The sequence below is a fragment of the Pseudophryne corroboree genome, chromosome 2 (genome assembly GCF_028390025.1).
Source record: "Pseudophryne corroboree isolate aPseCor3 chromosome 2, aPseCor3.hap2, whole genome shotgun sequence".
NCBI classification, from domain to species: Eukaryota; Metazoa; Chordata; class Amphibia; order Anura; family Myobatrachidae; genus Pseudophryne; species Pseudophryne corroboree.
Window position 1 is genome coordinate 577,189,475 of NC_086445.1, and position 27,600 is coordinate 577,217,074.

General features: G+C 44.0%; 1 protein-coding gene across 3 annotated transcripts in view; it reads left to right on the forward strand.

Annotated features, from left to right (window-relative positions):
- Positions 1-27,600, forward strand: part of LOC135036672 (protein argonaute-3) — a 239,215-nt gene that overhangs the window by 63,973 nt on the left and 147,642 nt on the right. For 2 of the 3 annotated variants that reach the window (XM_063954469.1, XM_063954470.1), the window contains exons 2-3: positions 12,396-12,567; positions 24,882-25,002. In XM_063954469.1, the coding sequence (XP_063810539.1) occupies positions 12,396-12,567; positions 24,882-25,002 (293 nt within the window). Of the gene's footprint in view, positions 1-12,395; positions 12,568-20,762; positions 23,420-24,881; positions 25,003-27,600 lie in introns of those variants that run through there. The other variant, XM_063954471.1, reaches the window with a different exon arrangement.

Here is a 27,600-nt window from a genome sequence, read left to right on the forward strand (position 1 = left end):
TCATTTATTCGCTGTGCGTCTGATTTTCATAAATATCCGGTTTAAAGTAATGCAGTTATGGTTTTTTTTTTACTTATATGTGTTGTGTAGTTGAATAATGTGGTAATATTCCAAATGTATATTAAAATAATTTTTGTTGTGTGAACGATTGCTAGTGTGATTGCTGAATTTAAACTCTGTTTCTGTTAGCTTTTTTCTGTCATATTCAGATCCTCAATGATGGTGCAAGCAGGTGGGATCTGATTATATTTCACTTTAAAACATTAAAGTGAGTACGGTCACATTTATGCGTAGAATTATACTAATTGTGATAATTATTGTTGCTATGTCCTTGAAAGGCAAAATTGACGTTGCACCTACATTAACATCATGTCTGTCCTGCAAATCTGGTACATGATGACTTGTGTGAAAATTGCTGTAGTTTCCATAAAAACTTTCTGAATAGACCGGCTCCAAGTCAGGGGCCTGTTCAATCACAGGAAGCCCCTTGGGCAGCTTTTGCGCATTCGTTGTTTCATTTAGCAAGTCGTATGACACATTCTACGGTACCAGCTATGGGGTTCCCGCTTAACCCTTACATGCAACATCCCGCTTTGGTTATGCCAAATCAAGTGTTTGATTTAGCTCAGTCCTTGGCAAAATTTAGCTGATAGGCTCAAGGAAAGGAAGTCAGATAGACAGGGGGCTTTATCTCTACTGTCTACACAAATGTCAGAATCAAAAGTCAGGTGAAGCTGAATCTTTCATTTCTGAATCTGCTTTTAGAGAAGAGGAGCATTCCTCATCAGTGGATATACCTGATTTAATTTAGGCTGTTAAATCCATTCTGTCAATTGAAGAGGCAGCTGAACCTGTGTTAAAAACTAAGGCGCCTGTATTTAAACATCCAAAAACAGTAAAAACAGAATTCCTAACTCAGATTAACTGGGAGAAATTATGCAAAAGGCTTGGGTTGCACCCAGTAAGAAGTTTAAGATTCCATAGAAGTGGAGTTCTTTCTATCCTTTTCCTACTGTGGACTATTTAAAAAGGGAGGTTCCTCCCAATGTAGATACACATGTAGTTCGACTCGTGTGTAAATCTACATTACCTCAGCCTTCAACATCCTTAAATGACTGACCAAAAGATTGATGGTTTTCTTAGGACTGTTTTTTTTCTTTAGCAGGGGCAGTGACTAGCCCAGCTATGGCCACAGCCTGGGTGGCTAAGGCAGTAGCAGGCTGGCCAGATGCTTTGGAAGTTGATCTTTCAACAGCTACAAGGAAACAGCTATCCCATATAGCATGTATAAAGCAGGAAGCTGCCCTGGATATGGGTACAGTAGCTTCTCAGGCCGTAGCCTCTTCAGTAGCAGCTCGCAGAGCTATTTGGATGGCCGATTCAGAATTCAAAAAGGTTCTGGAATTGTTGCCTTTTGTTGGAAATATTTTGTTTGGCACAGAATTAAATCATATTCTTGTGTCTGAAGGCTAACCCCAGTTTTCCTGCTTTCCGCTCCTTTCAGTCCAAGGTAAAGCAAAATGAAAGGCTTATAGCAAACAGTCTCCGTCAGATAAATCTGGTAAGACAAGCCTTCAGTTTGATGGCGCGGGCCTCCACTTGGGGGATCCCAGGGTTGGGAGGCCAACTTCTGCATTTTGCACGGTTTTGGAAAAATTCCACCACAGATATCTGGGTGCAAGATGCGGTGTCTCAAGGTTATGCTTTTTCCCTCAGGATGATCCTCCCTCAAAGATTTTTTTGTACTAGCCCATCTCCTGTGGAGTTGAAGGCCTTGGCACTGGAGGACGCAGTCAGGAGTAAAAGTTGCAGTTTCCGTGCAGTGTTGGGCCCCATAAGTATTGTAGAATATGCTTCAGAGTTCAAGAAAAAAAAACATGCAGGTAATTCCTGTGGGACTAAACATTACTTTCACCTTTGCATATATCCTTCATAATGGTGTTTCCTAAAGCGTAATCTATAGCAAGGCAGAGAAACTAAACAGTGATCACTTAAGATACTGCTTACCCTACTATACCTCCAGTATAGCTTCTTAAGTAAAACTGAGCCCATATTGCTAAACACCAGTTATTATAATCAGTCCAGGGGTGGGGATATAATGCTGTCCCCTATGTGTGCAGTTATTTTATAATAAATAACTGACTCCAGAATTGAACCAGTAGCTTAATTTGAGGGAACAAATGGTGGAAATTTGTATTAAGTTGCAGCATCTGCTGGTGTGTAATCCACTTATTTTTCCATGTTACTTATATAGACAGACAAGTGCAGTGCATTTGCAAAAAGTGTGCGTTTTTCTAGTAGTGATGATTATTATTACCAGTTATTTATTTAGCGCACACATATTCTTCAGCGCTTTACAGAGAACATTTTGGCCATTCACATCAGTCTCTGTCCCAATGGATCTTACAATCTATATTTCCCTATCACATGTGCAAACAGACACATTCACGCTAGGGGGAATTTTGTTGGGAGCCAATTCACCTACCAGTATATTTTTGGATTGTGGGAGGAAACCAGAGCACCTGGAGGAAACCCACACAAGTACAGGGAGAATATACAAACTCCACACAGTTAGGGAATTGAACCCATGACCTCAGTGCTGTGAGGCAATAATGCTAACCATTACACCATCCGTACACTCTTTAAAATAGTAGCTGTGTGCTATCCTTCCCGCTTGTCAGGACCGGATTTTATATCCATCAATGCTCGCGGCATACTGAGAGCTCCACGCTCAGGGTGAGCAAACATTTGTTACTCTGTATCACCATCTCTGTTGCTATTGGAAATTCCCGCTGGATTGGGTAAATATAACACAGAGATTCATCCCTTGCATCGGGACGCCGGTGGCAGGTGAACTGTTACTGCTACTAATTAATTATATTGCAGGACTATAGCATTCCATTGCGTGTTCATTTCTCTAACGTCCTAGTGGATGCTGGGACTCCGTCAGGACCATGGGGAATAGCGGGCTCCGCAGGAGACAGGGCACATCTAAAAAAGCTTTTAGGTCACATGGTGCGTACTGGCTCCTCCCCCTATGACCCTCCTCCAAGCCTCAGTTAGGTTTTTGTGCCCGTCCGAGAGGGTGCAATCTAGGTGGCTCTCCTAAAGAGCTGTTTAGAAAAGTTTTTTTTTAGGTTTCAATCTCAGTGATTCCTGCTGGCAACAGGCTCACTGCATCGAGGGACTTAGGGGAGAGATTTCCAACTCACCTGCGTGCAGGATGGATTGGAGTCTTAGGCTACTGGACACTTAGCTCCAGAGGGAGTCGGAACACAGGTCAGCCTGGGGTTCGTCCCGGAGCCGCGCCGCCGATCCCCCTTACAGACGCTGAAGAGACGGCAGAACGGAGGTCCGGAAAGCAGGCGGCAGAAGACTCCTCAGTCTTCTTGAAGGTAGCGCACAGCACGGCAGCTGTGCGCCATTGTTGTCACACGGCTCACTGACTCAGTCACGGAGGGTGCAGGGCGCTGCTGGGGGCGCCCTGGGCAGCAATATAATTACCTTTAGTGGCAAAATAAATACATCACATATAGCCATTAAGGCTATATGTATGTATTTTAACCCAGGCCAGTTTCTTAAAAACCGGGGAAAAGCCCGCCGAAAAAGGGGCGGAGCTTATTCTCCTCCGCACTCAGCGCCATTTTCCTGCTCAGCTCCGCTGGTGAGGAAGGCTCCCAGGTCTCTCCCCTGCACTGCACTACAGAAACAGGGTAACAAAGAGAAGGGGGGCATAAATTGGCGATATTTATATATTAAGAGCGCATATATAGTAAACAACACCTTCTAGGGTTGTTTATATACATTTATAGCGCTTTTGGTGTGTGCTGGCAAACTCTCCCTCTGTCTCCCCAAAGGGCTAGGGGGTCCTGTCTTCGATTAGAGCATTCCCTGTGTGGCTGCTGTGTGTCGGTACGTGTGTGTCGACATGTATGAGGACGATGTTGGTGTGGAGGCAGAGCAATTGCCGATGATGGTAATGTCACCCCCTAGGGAGTCGACACCGGAATGGATGGCTTTAGTTATGGAATTACGTGATAATGTCAGCACATTACAAAAGTCAGTTGACGAAATAAGACGCCCGGCAAACCAGTTAGTACCGGTTCAGGCGTCTCAGACACCGTCAGGGGCTGTAAAACGTCCTTTACCTCAGTCAGTCGACACGGGTACCGACACAGATGAATCTGGTGTCGACGGTGAAGAAACAAACGTATTTTCCAATAGGGCCACACGTTATATGATCACGGCAATGAAGGAGGCTTTGCAGATCTCTGATACTGCTGGTACCTCAAAAAGGGGTATTATGTGGGGGGTGAAAAAACTACCTGTATTTTTTCCAGAATCAGAGGAATTGAATGACGTGTGTGATGAAGCGTGGGTTAACCCCGATAGAAAACTGCTAATTTCCAAGAAGTTATTGGCATTATACCCTTTCCCACCAGAGGTTAGGGCGCGCTGGGAAACACCCCCTAGGGTGGATAAGGCGCTCACACGTTTATCAAAGCAAGTGGCGTTGCCGTCTCCTGATACGGCCGCCCTCAAGGATCCAGCAGATAGGAGGCTGGAAACTACACTGAAGAGTATATACACACATACTGGTGTTATACTGCGACCGGCAATAGCCTCAGCCTGGATGTGCAGTGCTGGGGTAGTGTGGTTGGATTCTCTGACTGAAAATATTGATACCCTGGATAGGGACAGTATTTTATTGACTCTAGAGCAATTAAAGGATGCTTTCCTTTATATGCGAGATGCTCAGAGGGATGTTTGTACTCTAGCATCAAGAGTAAGCGCGATGTCCATATCTGCCAGAAGAAGTTTATGGACGCGACAGTGGTCAGGTGATGCGGATTCCAAGAGGCATATGGAAGTATTGCCATATAAAGGAGAGGAATTGTTTGGGGTCGGTCTTTCGGACCTGGTGGCCACGGCAACTGCCGGCAAATCCACTTTTTTACCTCAGACCCCCTCCCAACAGAAAAAGACACCGTCTTTTCAGCCGCAGTCCTTTCGCTCCTATAAAAAGCGACCAAAAGGACAGTCTTATCTGCCGCGAGGCAGAGGAAAGGGTAAGAAAGGGCAGCAAGCAGCCCCTGCCCAGGAACAGAAGCCCGCCCCGGCTTCTACAAAGCCATCAGCATGACGCTGGGGCTTTACAAGCGGACTCAGGAACGGTGGGGGGTCGACTCAAGATTTTCAGCAATCAATGGGTTCACTCACAAGTGGACCCGTGGGTCCTGCAGATAGTATCTCAGGGTTACATGCTGGAGTTCGAAAGGTCTCCCCCTCGCCGGTTCCTAAAGTCTGCTTTACCAACGTCTCCCTCAGAAAGGACGTCGGTTTTGGAAGCCATTCACAAGCTGTATTCTCAGCAGGTGATAGTCAAGGTACCCCTCCTACAACAGGGAAAGGGGTATTATTCCACACTATTTGTGGTACCGAAACCGGACGGTTCGGTAAGGCCTATTCTAAATCTGAAATCCTTGAACCTGTACATAAAGAAATTCAAGTTCAAGATGGAGTCACTCAGAGCAGTGATAGCGAATCTGGAAGAAGGAGACTTCATGGTGTCCTTGGACATAAAAGATGCTTATCTACATGTCCCAATTTACCCCTCACACCAAGGGTATCTCAGGTTCGTGATACAAGACTGTCATTATCAGTTTCAAACGCTGCCGTTTGGGTTGTCCACGGCCCCTCGGGTCTTTACCAAGGTAATGACCGAAATGATGGTTCTTCTACGAAGAAAAGGCGTATTAATTATCCCTTACTTGGACGATCTCCTGATAAGGGCAAAGTCCAGAGAACAGCTGGAAGTCGGTGTAGCGCTAACACAAGTAGTGCTTCAGCAACACGGGTGGATTCTAAATCTTCCAAAATCTCAATTGACCCCGACAACACATCTGCTGTTCCTGGGCATGATTCTGGACACGGTTCAGAAAAAGGTATTTCTCCCGGAAGAGAAAGCAAGGGAGTTATCCGAACTTGTCAAGAACCTCCTAAAACCAGGAACTGTGTCAGTACATCAATGCACAAGAGTCCTGGGGAAGATGGTGGCTTCGTACGAAGCGATTCCATTCGGCAGATTCCATGCACGAACATTTCAGTGGGATCTGCTGGACAAATGGTCCGGATCGCATCTGCACATGCATCAGCGGATAACACTGTCACCGAGAACAAGGTTGTCTCTCCTGTGGTGGTTGCAGACTGCCCATCTGTTAGTGGGCCGCAGATTCGGCATACAGGACTGGGTCCTGGTGACTACGGATGCCAGCCTACGAGGTTGGGGAGCAGTCACAAAGGGAAGAAACTTCCAGGGCGTGTGGTCAAACCTGGAGACGTCTCTTCACATAAATATACTGGAGCTAAGAGCGATCTACAATGCTCTAAGCCTGGCAAAATCGCTGCTTCAGGGTCAGCCGGTGTTGATCCAGTCCGACAACATCACGGCAGTCGCCCACGTAAACCGACAAGGCGGCACGAGAAGCAGGAGTGCAATGGCAGAAGCTGCAAGGATTCTGCGCTGGGCGGAGAATCATGTCGTAGCACTGTCAGCAGTGTTCATCCCGGGAGTGGACAACTGGGAAGCAGATTTCCTCAGCAGACACGACCTTCACCCGGGAGAGTGGGGACTTCATCCAGAAGTTTTCCACATGATTGTGAACCGTTGGGAAAAACCAAAGGTGGACATGATGGCGTCTCGCCTCAACAAAAAATTGGACAGGTATTGCGCCAGGTCAAGAGACCCTCAGGCAATAGCTGTGGACGCTCTGGTAACACCGTGGGTGTACCAGTCAGTGTATGTGTTCCCTCCTCTGCCTCTCATACCAAAGGTACTGAGAATTATACGGAAAAGAGGAGTAAGAACAATACTGGTAGCTCCGGACTGGCCAAGAAGAACTTGGTATCCGGAACTTCAAGAGATGCTCACGGAGGATCCGTGGCCTCTACCTCTAAGAAGGGATCTGCTTCAGCAGGGACCTTGTATGTTCCAAGACTTACCGCGGCTGCGTTTGACGGCATGGCGGTTGAACGCCGGATTCTAAAAGAGAAGGGCATTCCTGAGGAAGTTATTCCTACTTTAATTAAAGCCAGGAAAGAAGTGACCGCACAACATTATCACCGCATTTGGAGAAAATATGTTGCGTGGTGTGAGGCCAAGAAGGCTCCAACGGAAGAATTTCAATTGGGTCGATTCTTACATTTCCTGCAAGCAGGATTGTCTATGGGCCTCAAATTGGGGTCCATTAAAGTTCAAATTTCGGCCTTATCAATTTTCTTCCAGAAGGAATTGGCGTCAGTGCCTGAAGTACAAACTTTTGTCAAAGGTGTACTACATATACAACCCCCAATAGTGCCTCCAGTGGCACCGTGGGATTTGAACGTGGTTCTAAATTTTCTCAAATCTCATTGGTTTGAGCCTTTAAAATCGGTAGATTTAAAATACCTTACATGGAAGGTAACCATGCTGTTGGCCCTGGCTTCAGCCAGGAGAGTTTCGGAGTTGGCAGCTTTGTCATACAAAAGCCCATATCTGATATTCCATTCGGACAGGGCAGAATTGAGGACACGTCCTCAATTTCTCCCTAAGGTGGTTTCGGCATTTCACTTGAACCAGCCTATTGTGGTGCCTGCGGCTACTAGCGACTTGGAGGACTCCAAGTTACTGGACGTTGTCAGAGCATTAAAAATATATATTTCAAGGACAGCTGGAGTCAGAAAATCTGACTCGTTGTTTACATTGTATGCACCCAACAAGTTGGGTGCTCCTGCGTCTAAACAGACGATTGCACGTTGGATATGTAGTACAATCCAACTTGCACATTCTGTGGCAGGCCTGCCACAGCCTAAATCTGTAAAGGCCCATTCCACAAGGAAAGTGGGCTCATCCTGGGCGGCTGCCCGAGGAGTCTCGGCATTACAACTTTGCCGAACAGCTACGTGGTCAGGGGAGAACACGTTTGTAAAATTTTACAAATTTGATACTCTGGCTAAAGAGGACCTGGAGTTCTCTCATTCGGTGCTGCAGAGTCATCCGCACTCTCCCGCCCGTTTGGGAGCTTTGGTATAATCCCCATGGTCCTGACGGAGTCCCAGCATCCACTAGGACGTTAGAGAAAATAAGAATTTACTTACCGATAATTCTATTTCTCATAGTCCGTAGTGGATGCTGGGCGCCCATCCCAAGTGCGGATTGTCTGCAATGCTTGTACATAGTTATTGTTACAAAAATCGGGTTATTACTGTTGTTGTGAGCCATCTGTTCAGAGGCTACTTCGTTTGTGTTATCATACTGTTAACTGGGTTCAGATCACAAGTTGTACGGTGTGATTGGTGTGGCTGGTATGAGTCTTACCCGGGATTCAAGATCCTTCCTTATTGTGTACGCTCGTCCGGGCACAGTACCTAACTGAGGCTTGGAGGAGGGTCATAGGGGGAGGAGCCAGTACGCACCATGTGACCTAAAAGCTTTTTTAGATGTGCCCCGTCTCCTGCGGAGCCCGCTATTCCCCATGGTCCTGACGGAGTCCCAGCATCCACTACGGACTATGAGAAATAGAATTATCGGTAAGTAAATTCTTATTTTACCTGTAGCACTACCAGTATTGGAACTTGTCAGCCTTTACTAAAAGGAAATACATTGTTGCTATCTGGTTGCGGTCCAGGACTAACATCTATTATCCAGCTCTATCTCTCCATATTTTTATATTTTATTTTTTTCTAATATATGTGAACGTAATTCTTGTTATTATAAGGTGTATTGTTTTAATTGAATCACCGTAAAATATTGTTATTCTAAGCAAGTTTCTCGTTTTTTAATTCAGGAATTCAAACACAATTTTATGAACCAAGGGTAAATTGAATTAATAACGTCAGTACATCAAGCACAATAATTCCTTTTAGATTTTTGTCCCTGCACCATTAGCAGCAGCAGCACTGCTCATTATTCATGCTGGTAACAATGTGCACCTACAGGACAAATACACAGGTATCCTGGATGTCTTCTTGTGTACACCATTAAAATATACAGTACATATGACTTCATTATTATATTCATGTAACTTATATAAATAAAAATGACATTGTGCACCGCACATACTGTATGACTTGTATGAAATCTTAAATCACTTCCTAAAAAAGGATTAAGGTGAAACAACAAATAAAAAAACACATTAGAATATAAACATGCCTTTATTGCATAACAAAAAACAGGAAAACTCCCCAAATAACATTTACCTTTGTTTAAACAAAAGACACTGGTGACTAACCATTAAAAATTAGCCTCAAACTGATTAAAATCGTCAGGTACAAGTGGCTTAAGAACCACAATCAATTCTGACACCGTTAAATCTATGACCATCTGTAAGACCTATGAGCATGCGAAAATCCTTTCAGCTGGCAATGGAGCTACTACCATCGTGGTAATATCGCAGGGATACAGTGACATGGAAAGGAAGGACTTTTTATTTTTTCAACTTAACTTTATTGGTACATGCACAACGAGAACACCGCTGCTGGTTCCTAGAGCTTGCTGCATTGGTAAGCTACAGTATGGCTTCAGGTGTAGATCTCGGGACCAGCTGCTTCTCCCATGAGCAGCTTTATGTGGCTTGCTCACGAGTCAGTAGCCCCAAGCATCTATGTGTGTTAATCCCTGAAGGAAAAACTGCAAATACTGTTTTTACAAAGAAATTTTGTGTACATCATAAAATATAGATCACAATATTAGATGCCACTACTGTCTTTGTAAAATTAGTCCACGGAGCAATAACAGACATTATGCGAGCGAAGCTGCGGGCAAAAGCTAATATTCAATAATAGTGGCATTAAGTGGTAATGTGATAGTAGAGTTTGAGAGGTCTTTTAGACAGGAGTGAGATGTGCTTATAAGGTTGGATACTGATCTAAGAGGTTTTAAGATGTATGAGGTGTCAGTGTTGAGGGAACGTATTATGGATTGGATTCCAGTAGTAACTGTCGGACAGTTTAGCATAGCAGGTGTGTAGTGATGATAGAGGAAGATCAGTCTTTAACATTTTTATTTATTTATTGAATAATGCACACATTCTGCAACTCTTTATAGAGAATACTTGATCATTTATAGCAGCCCCTGCCCCAGTGGAGCTTACAATTACATATGCTGTCATAATGCCTATAGATGTAGCACCGGCAGCTGAAGTGAATGTTTTGGTGCCATTATGGGCAGTGATGAGAAGGTTATGGTATACAGGTGTGGCTATTAAATAATGATACTGATGCTATAATTTACGTTAAATTTTATTAAGGGCATTGTAACTCCATTTCCCTTCTATGTACTCCCCTTCTGCATCCACACACCGCTGAAATTTTTATTTTCCATTGGTAAAAGCCGTGCTGCAGCTCATCTTTCAGCTGACTGAACAGATCTGTTGTTTTCTTCTTTGCCTCAGTAACTGATGCAAAACGGGTTCCCTAGAGTACATATTTGACTTGAGAGAAAAGTCACGCTGTGCTAGATATGGTGAGTATGGAGTGTATTCTAGCACTGCAATCTATTTCTCTGCCAAAAACTACTTCACAGAGAGAACTGTGTGGGCTGTTTTATTACAGACAATGGGCCAGAAGTTATGACGCCTGAGTTCAGCGGCCGACCGGCCAAACTCGCATGTTTTTTTTTTTTTAAAGGAGCAATCACTTACAAGGCATGGTTTTGCCTTGTAAACGATTGCCCCTTTAAAAAAAAACATCTGAGTTCGGCCAACATCCCGCACAGGCACCGAAGTCGGGTATCATTACATCCGGTCCCCCATATCCAAAAACAAAACAAAAACAAAAACTGCGAAATCTGCTTTCATTTTTTCCAAAATGTCTGTACAAATTTATTCTTGATTTTCTTTCTGCTCAGCAGTCTTAAGCCTTGGAACCATCTTAGCACAAACTATTCTCATGTTAATATAGTGTTCCTTCTAGGCTGTTTCAGCAGGGTGCTGCACCCTGCCCATTTTTGAAATGTCAAAAAGCACCCTGCCCTTTTTCAGTGCACCCTGCAGCATCATAAATCACCCCTTTGTATACAGAATGCAACAGTCAGAGTGCATGTTATAATGTATTTGTCTACTCCTTGTTCACCTCTGAGATTGGAACACAATTTCTATCCTTAGTGAAATGCATGGCAGAGGAGGGTCTATAAGTGGCATCACTGCTGTGGCTGCCGGCATAACACAGCACTCTGATAAAGAGGGAAAGAACAGGGTAAGCAGTGAGCATGTACTGCTTACACTATGTCCCTAGTAGAACAGACTTTTAATTTGTACGTATAATGTATATTTTAACCCTCTGCTTAACTTTTCTGTATTATAACACATAAGGATTATAACCACTTCAGCACTGGAGGAGACATTTATTATCTACTTACTATGTATATGCTGTAGCCGTTCTTTCAAGAAAACTGGACATACACAGTATTTTTCTAAGTACAGATGTTGGGTGTTACATGGGTGTCCTATATGCATGTAGGGGTAAATGATACATTAAGTGGAAAATATGTGTGTAAAAACTACTCTATAAACATATGCGCTCTGCTTTGTGCGCAAAGCGTCACCTCAAAAATGTGCCCTTGAAAATGTGCCCTCCTCAATGATTAGTACCCTCCCCTAAAAAAAATCCTAGAGTGATCACTATTAATATCTTGATGAAAACTTCCCTAACAGTTTCTTTGTCGATGTTTACCATTTCTGCTATCATTCGGATGCTGAGTCGATGGTCAGTTCTTACAATTTTCTGATTTTTTTTTTTTCACATTTTCATTTGTTTTTGATGTGCAAGGCCTTCCGGGATGTTCATCGTCTTCGACATCCTCGTGACCATCACTAAAGCGTTTGTGCAACACAAACACACATGCACGTGACCTACAATCTGCCCGTAAGCCTCAGTTAGCATACGGAAAGATTCGGTGGGAGTTTTGTTCAATCTAACTGAAGTTTTAGGTTTACACGTTGCTCTACTTTTGCACTAAGCATTTTATGATGCACAGGAAAAATACAACCTCTTTTAACACTGTGTGATGGAAAACTGTCTGAGCGAGAGGGGTGAAACTTACGAAACTGTTTTGGGATGGTCCAATTTCTTGTGCGTGAGAGCTTACAAGCTAAACAAATTCTATCCAGTATCTCCTGTTATCCCTTGTGACTACCACAAGTTAACCTTTACATTACACTAATAAGGACATTATGCAAAAAAAAATAAAAAAATCTCCACATCTTATTTCGTGTATACACTTATTGGCAAAGTTACAATATACCTTTTCAAAGTGGAATAACTTCTATTTCAGGATTAGCTGTCATGAGAATTTAAAACTGACAAATGTTACTTCTGATATATAATAGTGGTTAATTGTTTGTTTGCTTGCCCTGTAGGACCCGTGGGGGCGCAGCCCTTCTTCGTGGTGCCCAGACGGCCTGGATATGGCACCATGGGGAAACCCATCAAACTGCTGGCCAACTGCTTTCAAGTGGAAATCCCAAAGATTGACGTCTACCTCTATGAGGTGGATATTAAACCAGACAAATGCCCGCGTAGAGTTAACCGGTAAGAGCTAATGGCAAGTACAGTATGACATGTCAAAATGTTCACTTTTATAACCTGTTGTGCAGGCTTGTTACCCAGCTGCATGGTGTCCATGGGTAGTTTTGCACATCAGATACCGTGAGTATAATAAATGTCATGTGAATACCTCCAAAAATAGGAGAAAAATGTTATATTATTAGGCATTATTGTTATTATTAATATCTTGAATTTATACGATGACATAAAAGTTCTGCATAGGGTAAAACATACAACAACAACGTGCGGAAGTACAAAATGATACAGACAACAGCATAACATTACATCTGTACGAAATTACATAATTGCAGTGCTCAGATTACATTGTTATGTAAAGAATACAGAGGGAAGAGGAACCAGCTTTGAAGAGTTTACAGTCCATATGGGTGATGGATGGAAATAGGGTGAGGGGGGCAGAGGCTGGGGAGTAGGGGTGGTAGGCTTTAATGAAGAAATTAGTTTTAAGGGAACCGTATGTGGCATAGATTCTAGTCTGATTGTGCATAGGATGGCATCCTGAGGTTGGGAGCTGCATCAGAGAAGTCTTGGAAGGCGAGACTTGGGGGAGGTTATCAGGCAGGAGCAGAAGATTCATTCGGTAGCAGAGTAAAGTGGGAGGTAGTATGAGTGGAAATGAAAAAGTAATGCCTAAACAATAAGGGAAAATGAAGATACACAAGTATAGGACGTACTCAAATGATCTCAATACTATCTATCATTCAAAATTCTTAAATATCACTTCCATGTACTATCACTTACAGTACTATATTGTAAGGGCACCTGGAGCTTTTTCTCCCCTCTCAATTTTAATTTAATTTGACGTTTATAGTTACATAGGTAAATATTAAAGCTTTCTACAAGCACAGATTGGTTTGTCAGAGGGTAATCGCTTTGTGCTAAATGAAAACATCCCCTCTATACAAATCAATCAGATTACTCTCCTCAGCTTTTAGTTACTGACTATTGTACTATTTTAGCTTTTTGACACATACTAAAACTAAACTAGTGTAGTAAATGTTAAGCATTACAGCATAAGTATATGGAAAATAATATATAAAATAGAGTAATACACAGCATTTGAAGCTAGAAAGAAGGCTTGATAAGTTCAGGATGCAGACTATGAAACTCTGGCTAAAACATACAATATTTGCTGCAGTGATCAGTTTATCTATAATAACCTATGTTTCTCTAACGTCCTAGTGGATGCTGGTGACTCCGTAAGGACCATGGGGAATAGACTGGCTCCGCAGGAGACAGGGCACTTTAAGAAAGCTTTGGATTCTGGGTGTGCACTGGCTCCTCCCTCTGTCCCTCCTCCAGACCTCAGTTTGAATCTGTGCCCGGACGAGCTGGGTGCTACTTAGTGAGCTCTCCTGAGCTTGCTAAAAAGAAAGTATTTTGTTAGGTTTTTTTATTTTCAGAGAGATCTGCTGGCAACAGGCTCTCTGCTACGTGGGACTGAGGGGAGAGAAGCATCCCTACTCTCTGAAGATAGGTCCTGCTTCTTAGGCTACTGGACACCATTAGCTCCAGAGGGATCGTACACAGGATCGCACCCTTGGTCGTCCGATCCTGGAGCCGCGCCGCTGTCTCCCTCGCAGAGCCGGAAGACAGAAGCCGGTGACAGAAGCAAGAAGACTTCGAAATCGGCGGCAGAAGACTCCAGTCTTCATATGAGGTAGCGCACAGCACTGCAGCTATGCGCCATTGCTCCCACACTAAACCCACATACTCCGGTCACTGTAGGGTACAGGGCGCAGGGGGGGGGGGTGCCCTGGGCAGCAATTAGAGACCTCTTGGCAAAAGTTTGCATAATATACAGTTGGGCACTGTATATATGTATGAGCCCCCGCCAAAATTGTACATGAAAGCGGGACAGAAGCCCGCCGTCGAGGGAGCGAGGCTTCTTCCTCAGCACTTACCAGCGCCATGTTTTTTCTCCACAGCATCCGCTGAGAGGAAGCTCCCAAGTCTCTCCCCTGCAGTTACACGGTAGAAGAGGGTAAAAGGAGAGGGGGGGGCACATAATTAGGCGCAAAAATCAATATAAACAGCAGCTACTGGGTTAACATTAAGTTACTGTGTTATTCCTGGGTTAATAGCGCTGGGGTGTGTGCTGGCATACCTCTCTCTCTCTCTCTCTCTCCAAAGGGCCTTATGGGGGAATTGTCTACAGATGAGCATTCCCTGAGTGTGTGGTGTATCGGTACGTGTGTGTCGACATGTCTGAGGTAAAAGGCTCCCCTAAGGAGGAGATGGAGCAAATATGTGTGTGAGAGGGTGTCTCCGTCGACAACGCCGACACCTGTTTGGATATGTGTAATTAAGTGCTAAGGTGAATTTATTGCACAAAAGATTAGAGAACAGACAGGAAATCTACCCATGTCTGTCCCTATGTCGCAGAGACCTTCAGAGTCTCTCAATGCTCACTATCCAAAATAATAGACCCTGATATCGACACGGAGTTTGACTCCAGTGTCGACTACGATAATGCAAAGTTACAGACAATATGGCAGAAAAGTATTCAATATATGATTATTGTAATAAAAGATGATTTGCATATCACTGATGACTCATCTGTCCCTGACACAAGGGTACACATGTTTAAGGGGAAGAAAGCTGAGGTAAATTTCCCTCCATCTCATGAGGAAAAAGAGTGGGAATCTCCAGACAAGAGACTGCAGTTTCCCACAAAGAATTCTCAGGCAGTATCCTTTCCCCACTAGGGCCAGGATGGGATGGGAATCTTCCCCTAGGGTGTCACGTTTACCCAAAAGGTAGCCCTGATATTCTCAGGGATCCTGCAGATAGCGTGCACATTCTGGTACACTACTCAGACCGGCGATTGTGTCGGCATGGGTTTATGGCGCTGTGGCAGCGGGGACAGGTACCTTATCAGCAGAGATTGAGACCCTAGTATGTATATAGATATATATAGGTATATGTAGAGAGATATATATATTAAAGATGCTGTCTTAAGAGAGATATATAACATGCCCAGAGAGACATGAGTATACTGGGTCCTAGAGTCAAAGCTATGTCGATTTCTGCTTGATGTGTCCTGTAGAATATGCAATGGACAGATGATGCCGACTTAAGAGGCATATGGAAGGCTGAGGATTGTGTGGAGAAGGGTTCTCGGACCTGGTCTCCACAGCTATAGCTGGTAATTCTGATATTTTGCCTTATATTCCTGCACAGCCTAGGAAAGCACAAATGCAGCCTTTCGAATAAAGAAACAAGAAAGTCCGAGGTGCGTACTTTCTTGCCAGAGGCGGGGGCAGAGGAAAGAAGCTGCACAACACAGCTGGTTCCCAGGAACAGAAGTCCTCCCCGGCCTCTACAAAAATCCACCGCATGTCGCTGGGGGTCCACAGGCGGAGCTAGGCCCGGTGGGGGCACGCCTTCGTAAGTTCAGCCACAAGTGGGTTCACTCCCTGTTAGATCCCTGGGCAATAGATATTGTGTCTCAGGGATACAAGCTGGACTTTGAGAAGATGTCCCCTCACCGACGGCCCTGCCGGCTTCCCCCCACGAGAGGGAAACAGTGTTAACTGCAATTCACAAATTGTATCTTCAGGTGGTGGTCAAGGTTCCCCTCCTTTAACAAGGAGGGGGTTATTATTCGACCATGTTGTAGTCCCGAAACCAGACTGTTCGGTCAGACCCATATTGAATTTAAAATCCCTGAACATATACCTGAAAAGGTTCAAGTTCAAGATGGAATCGCTAAGAGCGGTCATTGCAAGCCTGAAAGGGGGAGATTTTATGGTGACTTGGAACATAAAGGATGCATACCTTCGTGTCCCCATTTATCCACCTCATCAGGCGTACCTCAGAATTGCTGTCCGGGATTGTCATTACCAATTTCAGACGTTGCCGTTTGGTCTCTCCACGGCCTTGAGAATATTCACCAAGGTAATGGCGGAAATGATGGTGCTCCTGCGGAAGCAAGGGGTCACTATTATCACGTACTTGGACAATCTCCTCATAAAAGCGAGATCAAGAGAGCAGTTGCTGAACAGCGTATCACTTTCTCTGGAAGTGTAACGGCAACACGGCTGGATTCTATATATTCCAAAGTCGCAGCTGGTTCCTACAGCTCATCTGCCTATCCTAGGCATGATCCTAGACACAGACCAGAAAAGGGTTTATCTCCCGATAGAGAGAGCTCAGGAGCTCGTGACGCTGGTCAGGAATCTATTAAAACCAAAACAGGTGTCAGTGCATCACTGCACTCGAGTCCTGGAAGGAGGGTGGCATCATACGAGGCCATTCCCTTCGGCAGGTTCCATGCGAGGACCTTCCAATGGGACTTACTGGACAAGTGGTCCGGATCACATCTTCAGATGCATCGGTTAATCACCCTTTCCCCCAGGGCCAGGGTGTCTCTCCTGTGGTGGCTGCAGAGTGCTCACCTTCTCGAAGGTCGCAGATTCGGCATTCAGGACTGGGTCCTAGTGACCACGGATGCAAGCCTCCGAGGGTGGGGGGGCAGTCACACAGGGAAGAAATTTCCAAGGGCTGTGGTCAAGGCAGGAGACTTGCCTTCACATCAATATCCTGGAACTAAGGGCCATATACAATGCCCTACTTCAAGCGGAGACCCTGCTTCGCGACCAACCGGTTCTGATTCAGTCAGACAATATCACCGCAGTGGCTCATGTAAACCGCCAAGGCGGCACAAGGAGCAGGGTGGCGATGGTAGAAGCCACCAGAATTCTTCGCTGGGCGGAGAATCACGTAAGAGCACTGTCAGCAGTGTTCATTCCGGGAGTGGACAACTGGGAAGCAGACTTCCTCAGCAGGCACGACCTCCACCCGGGAGAGTGGGGACTTCATCAGGAAGTCTACACGCAGATTGCAAGGCGGTGGGAACTGCCACAGGTGGACATGATGGCATCCCGCCTCAACAAAAAGCTACATAGATATTGAGCCAGGTCAAGAGACCCTCAGGCAATCGCTGTAGATGCACTAGTGACACCGTGGGTGTTCCAGTCGATTTTATGTATTTCCTCCTCTTCCTCTCATACCAAAGGTGCTGAGAATCATAAGGGAAAGAGGAGTGAGAACAATACTCTTTGTTCCGGATTGGCCAAGAAGCACTTGGTATCCAGATCTGCAAGAAATGCTCACAGAGGACCCGTGGCCTCTGCCTCTAAGACAGGACTTGTGCAACAGGGGCCCTGTCTGTTCCAAGACTTACCGCGGCTGCGTTTGACGGCATGGCGGTTGAATGCCGGATCCTAGCAGAAAAAGGCATTCCGGATGAGGTAATTCCTACGCTGATAGAGGCTAGGAAGGATGTGACGGCTCAACATTATCACCGTATATGGCGAAAATATGTTGCTTGGTGTGAGGCCAGGAATGCCCCTACGGAGGAATTCCAGCTGGGCCGTTTCCTTCACTTCCTACAGTCGGGAGTGACTTTGGGCCTGAAATTGGGTTCCATTAAGGTCCAGATTTCGGTCCTATCCATTTTCTTTCAAAAAGAACTGGCTTCTCTTCCTGAAGTTCAGACGTTGTAAAGGGAGTGCTGCATATTCAGCCCCCTTTTGTGCCTCCAGGGGCACCTTGAGATCTTAACGTGGTGTTGAGTTTCCTGAAGTCACACTGGTTTGAGCCACTCAAAACCGTGGAGTTCAAATTTCTCACGTGGAAGGTGGTCATGCTATTAGCCTTGGCTTCAGCTAGGCGTGTGTCAGAATTAGCGGCTTTGTCACATAAAAGCCCCTATCTGGTTTTCCATATGGACAGGGTAGAATTGCGGACCCGTCCACAATTTCTGCCAAAAGTGGTGTCATCTTTTCATATGAACCAACCTATTGTGGTGCCTGTGGCTACTCGTGACTTGGAGGATTCCGAGTTGCTGGATGTGGTCAGGGCTTTGAAGGTTTATGTAGCCAGAACGGCTAGAGTCAGGAAAACAGAGTTGCTGTTTATCCTGTATGCATCCAACAAGCTGGGTGCTCCTGCTTCAAAGCAAACTATTGCTCGCTGGATCTGTAACACGATTCAGCAGGCTCATTCTGCGGCTGGATTGCCGCTTCCAAAATCAGTAAAAGCCCACTCAAAAAGGAAGGTGGACTCTTCTTGGGCGGCTGCCCGAGGGGTCTCGGCATTACAGCTTTGCCGAGCAGCTACTTGGTCAGGTTCGAACACTTTAGCAAAGTTTTACAAGTTTGATACCCTGGCTGAGGAGGACCTTGTGTTTGCTCATTCGGTGCTGCAGAGTCATCCGCACTCTCCCGCCCGTTTGGGAGCTTTGGTATAATCCCCATGGTCCTTACGGAGTCCCCAGCATCCACTAGGACGTTCGAGAAAATAAGATTTTACTTACCGGTAAATCTATTTCTCGTAGTCCGTAGTGGATGCTGGGCGCCCGTCCCAAGTGCGGACTTCTTCTGCAATACTTGTATATAGTTATTGCTTAAATAAGGGTTATATTTGGTTGCATCAGGGTTGATCTGATGCTCTGTTGTTGTTCATGCTGTTAACTGGGTAAGTTTATCACATGTTATACGGTGTGATTGGTGTGACTGGTATGAGTCTTGCCCTGGATTCCAAAATCCTTTCCTTGTACTGTCAGCTCTTCCGGGCACAGTTTCTCTAACTGAGGGCTGGAGGAGGGACATAGAAGGAGGAGCCAGTGCACACCCAGAATCCAAAGCTTTCTTAAAGTGCCCTGTCTCCTGCGGAGCCCGTCTATTCCCCATGGTCCTTACGGAGTCCCCAGCATCCATTACGGACTACGAGAAATAGATTTACCGGTAAGTAAAATCTTATTATTCATTCTCATCACATGTGATTTGTGTGCAAATACATCTGGTTAGAAGTCTACAGCTCTCTTCACCCAGGCTTCTGAAATTGCCTTAATTACACCCTAAATCAACCTGATACTCTTTAAGGCCTTCCAACTTTCAAAAGGGGCTAACATCACCCTTAACAGCACCAAAATAATCAGGTGTATAACTTGCTCCACTACGAGCCACTCAGGTCTCCTTCTACACTTCAGTGAAATGCTCCTACATATATTAAGATGCCCACTTGCATTAAAATGCACCCCCAAGTCCTTACATCCTATGTGTCTGTCGGACCTCCTTGTATGTTCCCACTTACTGGCACTGCCCTCTCTGAAAGTCTAAATTACTTTACCCACAGTGCACTTCTTCCCCCTGCTCATATGTGGCTTTACTGCAGTGGGCAGAGAAGGACACATGTTGCAGAGTCTGGCTGCTAATTTATTTTATTTTATTTTTTCTGTTCTTTATGAGAAAGCAGAGAAGTCCAGACAGACATTGAGGGGCAGGAGAGAAAGAGACTGAGGGGTAGTGAGGGCAGGAGAGGAAGAGCCTGATGGGGCAGGCAGGACAAAGAAGGACAGACACAGGAGGAGGAAAGTATTAACTAAATCTGACAACTAATGTGTTTTGACAATGTGTCTATGCAAAGATAAAATATTTTTATATCTGATGAATAACCCTTTTACTGAACATGGGGTGTCTTTTTGAGTATAAACTATTCTCCCTCCTGGGGCGTCCACGACATCCCTGGAGGGAGAATAAATAGCTGTGCCCGCAGCGTGGTGAGCGCAGAGAGCCCGCAAGGGGCTCTTTTGTGCTCGCCCTGCTGCGGCAGTTGGGATCCCGGTGCCGGTATGCTGGGCGCCAGGATCCCAAGTGCTGGTATAGCGTAGTACACCCCTCTGGTGATGTGAATGGTACAAAGTAATAAACATATAGGGGTATATTGAATTGCAGTCGGAAACTGCCGTCTGTCGAAAAGACGGCAGTTTTTTACTTTTTAAGCTCGAATCCTGATTCGACCTATGCAGAGCTTTTCGACAAGTCGAGGCATTCGACTTGTCGAAAAGCATGTTGATGTCGAAAATGGGGCCAAATCCGACAGGTTTTGGCCCCCTTTTCGACTATCTCAATCTGACATCAAAATTATGTCGGAATGAGATGGACCCATAGGAGGCGAGGGGGGGAGCCGCAGGGAGACTGGGGGGGGACAGGCGGCGATCAGCACTGCAGCTGGATGTCACCCATTCGCCCAACCTCACGGCAGCTTCCACCCGGCTCCGGCACGCTGCTGGAGCCGGGTGGAAGCTGCCGTGAGGTCGGGCGGGTGAGTGACATCCTGCTGCAGCGCTACTTGATCTCCTCTGGCTCCCCCCCCCACCCCCCCCCCCCCACCCCGCTCCCTCTCCTCCTTTGGGTCCCATCTAAAATTTGACTTGAAAAAGTAGAATTTAAATGGGATTGAATAGGGGTTGTCGTATCCATTCCGACAATTACATGTTGGAATGGATTCGACTTTAATTGAATATACCCCATATAGTATATATATGGATGTGAACTGTTAAAAAAAACAGATATATGATCACCAATGCGCTATTCACACATGTTCAAAATAGGTCGAATTGTCTTACATCAAGCAATATTTCTGGAATATTCAACCTCTTTTCCAGAATCCCTCCCAGAATAATCTGGGTGCCGTGCGAGGGAGGACCTTATTTGGAGATATATCTCTTATCCTCACATATGACTCCACCACAGGGATAGATGTTACCTTTAAATTTTCAAAGATAAAGCAAACATAGTGCAAGTATAGTCGAATGCAACTTTTGATATGATGGTTTAATAAATTGCACTCACAATATACACATAGATAAAAAGCATGTAAACCACTTATAGTGGATATGGATATATGCCAGGCATTCGTGAAGTTACCCTCCCAGATCTCAAATCGGGTGATGTGGATCAGTGGTCCGGATACACTGTACCAACTTGTAGGGAACTGTCACCGCCAGGGATAATCCAAAGAAACACCAGTCACCACGCCTAAAGCTTTTCGGACCTCAGTCCTTCATCAGAGGCATGGTGTCTGGTTGCAAATATACCTCTTAAATACCCTAATTTAATTGTCCCATAAGTGTCAGCTGCGGTAGATTCTCCCGCCATAACGATCCTCCATCCCGTTTTTCGGCGGAAATGGCGTTCGCGGAACTTCCGTCCGGAACCGGAAGTGACGATTATGCGTTCCACCATGCGTGTCACTCTTTACTCCACCGGAAATTGACCTCTTGCGCTTCACAGAGCGTTCCAAATAACGGGATTAGTCCAAAATCATTGATTCATCTTTTTTAACTCCATATAGTGTCCTTCAGAATGTCCATAAATCAGGATGAAGTGTCCAATTTTTGACATAGAGTCCATAAAGTGCATACGTCAAGTACCCAAAAGATAAAAATATTAAAAACAGTTAAAACAATCTAATACAATTATAAAAACCATTTAAGCTCAAAATCTGAGTTTAGGCCATTAGGAATTAAAGAATTTAATTTAAAAATCCATTTCATTTCGGATTTCGCTAAAAAACTCTCTACATCTCGATTTCTCCAGTTTGATGTAATCGCCTGGATGCCAATAAACATTTTAAGATGCTTAGGGTTACACTGATGTGTTGTTTAAAAGTGCATAGATACCGTATGTGATTCCAACCCCTTTCTAATGTTATACGTATGTTCGGCGAGACGAGTTTTCAGATTTCTGCTCGTCTTACCGACATAAAAAAGATCACAAGTGCAGGATAAAATGTAAACCACGTTTTTTGTATTACACGTTATAAAATTAGAGATGGTGAATTTTTCCCCATTTACTTCAAAATCCTTTTGTTTACTTGGACCTTTCACTGTACGACACATAGTACACATTCCACATCTGTGGAATCCGTGGCTCCTGGTACTTGTGCGTTTGGTCACATTAAGTGCACTGTGTACCAATTTATCTTTTAGACTCTTGGCCCTACGATACGTAAAACAGGGTTTGTCAGGTATTTCCTTTCCCAAAACGGGGTCCTCTTTTAATATTTTCCAGTGTTTCCTGAAAATGGATTCTATTTCTTTATGTTGAACCCCATAATTACATATAAAGTTCCACTTTTGTAATTGACTCCTAGTATCCTTATCCTTTCTATTGTTCCCTTTTAGCAATTGTTGTCTGTCAATAGATTCTACCCGTGTTTTAGAGGCTATAATGTCCTCCTTTTTATAACCTTTATCAAGGAACCTTTCACCCATCTCAATAATTTGTTGGTCGCATACTGATTTCTCTGTGCAATTACGCTTGACCCTTAGAAATTGTCCATAAGGTATTCCGTCTAACCAGTTTTTGTGGTGTAGGCTACTTCTCTCTATAAAACTATTTGAATCTGTGTCTTTTCTAAATAGTTTAGTGCAGACAGTATTATCTTTTATATAAATACATAGATCCAAAAATGTAATAGTCGTTTTACTAATTGAAAACGTGAGTTTTATGTTGAAGTCATTGATATTAAGATTGTTACAAAAATCTTCAAGTTCTTCAGCTGTTCCGCTCCATATAAATAAAATGTCATCTATAAATCGGCGCCAGGACACCAGACCCGCCGCCAGCTGACCATGATGCCATACTTTCACGGTTTCCCAATACGCCATAAATAAATTGGCATAGCTGGGGGCGAATCTGGTGCCCATGGCGGTGCCAACCATTTGTACATAGTAGGAACCCTCAAAATAAAAATAGTTATTGATTAAAATAAATTTTATACTTTTTAAAACAAATGACTTTATCTCCTCTGAGAGTTCAGATTTATCAAGAAAAAAGGAGACTGCTTCCAAACCCTTATTCATCTCAATTATCGTATATAGTGTGGAAACGTCAGCACTTATTAAGACAAAATTCTCTCCCCATTGTATTTCCTCAAGTACCTGCAAAACATCATTGGTGTCTTTAAGGAAGGAGTTTGTCAATCTCACCAAAGGTTGAAGAAATGAATCAACCACCGCCGACAGGTTAGACGTAATGCTATTCGTTCCTGCCACTATGGGGCGTCCAGGTGGATTTTTGGAATCCTTATGGACCTTCGGTAGGGTATAGAAAGTTGGTACCGTTGGGGATGATATATTAATGAACTCTACCTCGGATTTGGTCAAGACCCCACTTTTCAGTGCTTCTTCTGTTAAATTATTTAATTCTTTTGTTATTCTTGCTGTTGGATCTAATTTCAGCTTTTTAGATGTCTTGCCATCCTCCAATTGTTTCATAATCCCATCAACATAATCCTCTCTATCCATTAGGACCACTCCTCCCCCTTTATCTGCTTGTTTAATTATTAGACTTGTTTGGGGACTTGTGAGGAGTTCTCTTTTTCACTGAAGCTGCTGTTCACAGTTGGCGCGATATACAGAAACATTCCCTTTTTGTTAAAAAAACCATCAAACTATACACTGCATGTTAAATATAGACTGTCTAGCAATAGCAAAGAACACCGCTCCTGTTAAGAAATAAAACTTTGTTTGAGTAAACCAACCAATGCCTAATTCTAAACCTCTCTCCAGTACTAAACCTAAAGTAAAAATTTAGAAGAACAATTGTGTTAAATGTGGGTTGACCTTATTGATGCAATATACATAATGGTTAATATAGAAGTGGCTCTATTGGAACATGAATATAAAATAAACGCACAGAATAGATTTCTATGGGAGTGGCTGCACAGACGAGTTATGTCTGCTTTAGCCAGTTATATAAATGTAGCTAAAGCATGGAACCGGTCTAACAGAGATGTCTGGATAGATGGAGACCATGCTGCAAGTAATGAAAGTGCAGATGAATAATTCCCAGTTAGTTTGTATTGCTACATTTGTCTGTTCGCACCTATAATCACTCAAGTACCTATGATGAAATCTGAGCATTGTCCTAGTTGTCTAGCAGAAAAGCTCAGATTGGAGATGGTGTTGAAAACATGTACATTTTAAAGCATACCTTTATATACTAGAAATGTGGGACCTGATGCTGAGTTAAAAGCAGTCGGCTATAACTGCTCTCACGCTGCACTTTCCCCGTATCCATACACCGAGTTTAATACTAATAATCGTCAGTACACACTTGCACTAGTCTATGCTAGGTACACATGATATACTTGTAAAGGTCTGACCCTACATAGCCTGGCATTCTGTTTATAAGCCCTCACTGGATTTTGCATTTGTGAGAGCGCCCCTTTACAGACCGGTTACGCCTTTCCAGTCCCAAGTGGAGATGTGAATGAAATTCTTACATCTCTGTATTTGGGTATGCCGGTTTCCAAAGGATTTACAGTGCAAAAACATGCAAAATATGCTCCGCCAACTGATGTACATCCAGCTATGGGTCAGGCGCTTGGTCTCTTGGTCTTTTGCTGGCAAATGTTACTTTGGTTTCTTGGTTTTAGATTGAGGCCCATAGTTGTATAATTATTTTACTTACCCTTTTCACTAGGGAGGTTGTTGATTCCATGGTCCAGCATTTCAAAGTCACCATATTTGGTGACCGTCGACCAGTTTATGATGGCAAGAGGAGCCTATACACCGCCAATCCACTGCCTGTAGCATCTACTGGGGTAAGTGGAAATGATATTTCGATGTGAACTTGTCAAGCACACCATTGTATAATGTGATAAATATGAGTGTGTGTATATGTGTGTGTGTGTGTGTGTATATGTATATATATATATATATATATATATATATATATAGTTTTTTTTATATGTGTGTGTGTGTGTGTGTGTGTGTGTGTGTGTGTATATATATATATATATATATATATGTGTGTGTGTATGTATATATATATATATATATATATATATATATATATATATATATATATATATATATATATATATATATATATAATATCCTATATAATAAAAGGCTTATCTCTGGGGGGAATGCAAGTGTTTTGCACGCCGATGGCAACTAGATGGCACCCGACAGAGCACTTCCCGTGCGGGCGCACACAGCCGCCGGAGCTTATATTGCTGTTATGATGTTCCATCAATTTGACGGGCTGGTAACTAGTGTGTGTGTGTATATAATACATAAAATATAATATATGGAACAAATATTTTTTTTTGGGGGGGAGCGCGTTTTTTTTCCGTTTCAAGTGATGTTATAACAATTATTCCTTGTAAAAGTTACCTTGCACCCAATATAACTAATAAACAAACAATAAAATGACAATAAAAAAATATATAACACACATTTAAGTGAATTCTATCACAATTTGTAACATAATATACATTTTGTATTCTAATAATTGTACAACTAGTTTACTTTTATAAAGTTATGGTGGATTTTACATAATCCTTCCTCATTTTATCTAAGCAAGATATGATATATTTCCATTAAGTCAGTGGTTTCCAAACTTTTTTGAATCACGGCGCCCTAGAATATCAGAATGTTTTTCACGGCACCCCTAGGCCAAAAATTTCTTATTGAGAAATGTAGAAAGAAATATTACATTAAGTAGATTGCGTTTATATGTCATCCTTAGGGTCAGTTGTGTGGTGAGGGACAAGATTTGCTTCTGTTTGGCCACATATTTTATGACTGGCAGCCACCAGCACTGGTTTTGCCTATTATATTGACCATGAATAATTTGAATTGATCCTGGACCACCAACCCAGGGCACCCCTGAAAGTGTCCCGAGTCACCCCAGGGAGCCACGGCACACAGTTTGGGAACCTCTGCTTTAAGTCCTGAATAATAATCCGTTGAGTATACAGTCAACCATGATGAGATAATTTACTAGAAATCTTTGATTCTTTTCAATCACAAAAATAGTTATCATTTCATTATGTGTGTGTATATATACACGTGCACACATATCTTATAAAAAGTATATACAGTATATTACATATGTGCATATATTCCTAACAGAGATGTATTAAAGAACAAAGCAAGGCAGTAATATTTTAATGTTGGTTAAATTTGGACTCCCAATTACAATAAATATTAAGTAATGGATATTCCAATAAAGTACTCAGTGTGACATTTGGTCAGATGACAAGAAATTCCTATCATTTCTTGTCATCTGAACAGTTGTCACACTAGTTGTACGAGAATAAAGTCATACATTAATAAAGCTTATTTCTCTTACGTCCTAGAGGATGCTGGGGTCCATATTAGTACCATAGGGGTATAGACGAGTCCACCAGGAGCCATTGGCACTTTAAGAGTTTAACAGTGTGGGCTGGCTCCTCCCTGTATGCCTCTAATACCAGACTCCGTTTAGAAACTGTGCCCTGAGGAGCCGGTCACAGCTAGGGGAGCTCTACAGAGTTTGTTATTTTACAGGGAGGCTTCTGGCAACAGCCTCACTGCATCGAGGGACTGAGGGGGGGGAGCAGTGTCCGCCCTGCATGGTCTGAGCCACTGTCTCCGCTGACTGGACACTGTGCTCCAGAGGGGATAGACCGCTCCCCGCCGCAGGGGAACGCTCACCCCAGCAGCAGGCTGCCACCCCCTTACAGAGCTGAAGTGTGGCGAGTGAGTCATCGGCTCCCTAAAAGCAGGGAGCCGATGTGAAGATGGCGGCTACAGGGTAGGAGCGCAGTACTAACTGCGCTCCGGGTGGGTGTCTCAGCGGTACTTGGTGCGGCACTGTGAGGGGCGCCCTGAGCCCGGTGCCTTAACCCTACACTGACCAGAAAGCCTGTCGGGGTCTGCGGATCTCAGCCAGCACAAAATCCTCAGGCCAGTATAATCTTGGAAGAGTGGGAAGACAGCGCCATTAAGGGGGCAGAACTTCTCCTCAGAGCGGACACAGCAGCGTTCAGTGCCATTTTCCTGCCTGCGGACATGCTGCCAGTGGAAGAGCAGTCCCTCCAGAGCACCTCCAGCTATCTGTACGGTACCAGGGGGTTGTAGAAGGGAGGGGAGGCTGTGTAAAGACTGTGTCACCTATTAAGAGACAGTCAGCGCTGGTTAAGGGTCTCCCTATACCTGTATAGCGCTGTGTGTGGGTTGGCTCCAATCTCTGCATCTCTGCCATTCTTGGGGGGGGAACTCTGTCTGCCCTGTACCCTGTGTGTATGTGGGGTGTGCAAGCAAATATGTCTAGAGACTCTGTCTCATATGCTGCAGAGGATTTATCTTCTCAGGAAGATCCCATCCCATGCAATCAGGATTGCACTGTTGTAGCGCAGATCCCAGCTAGA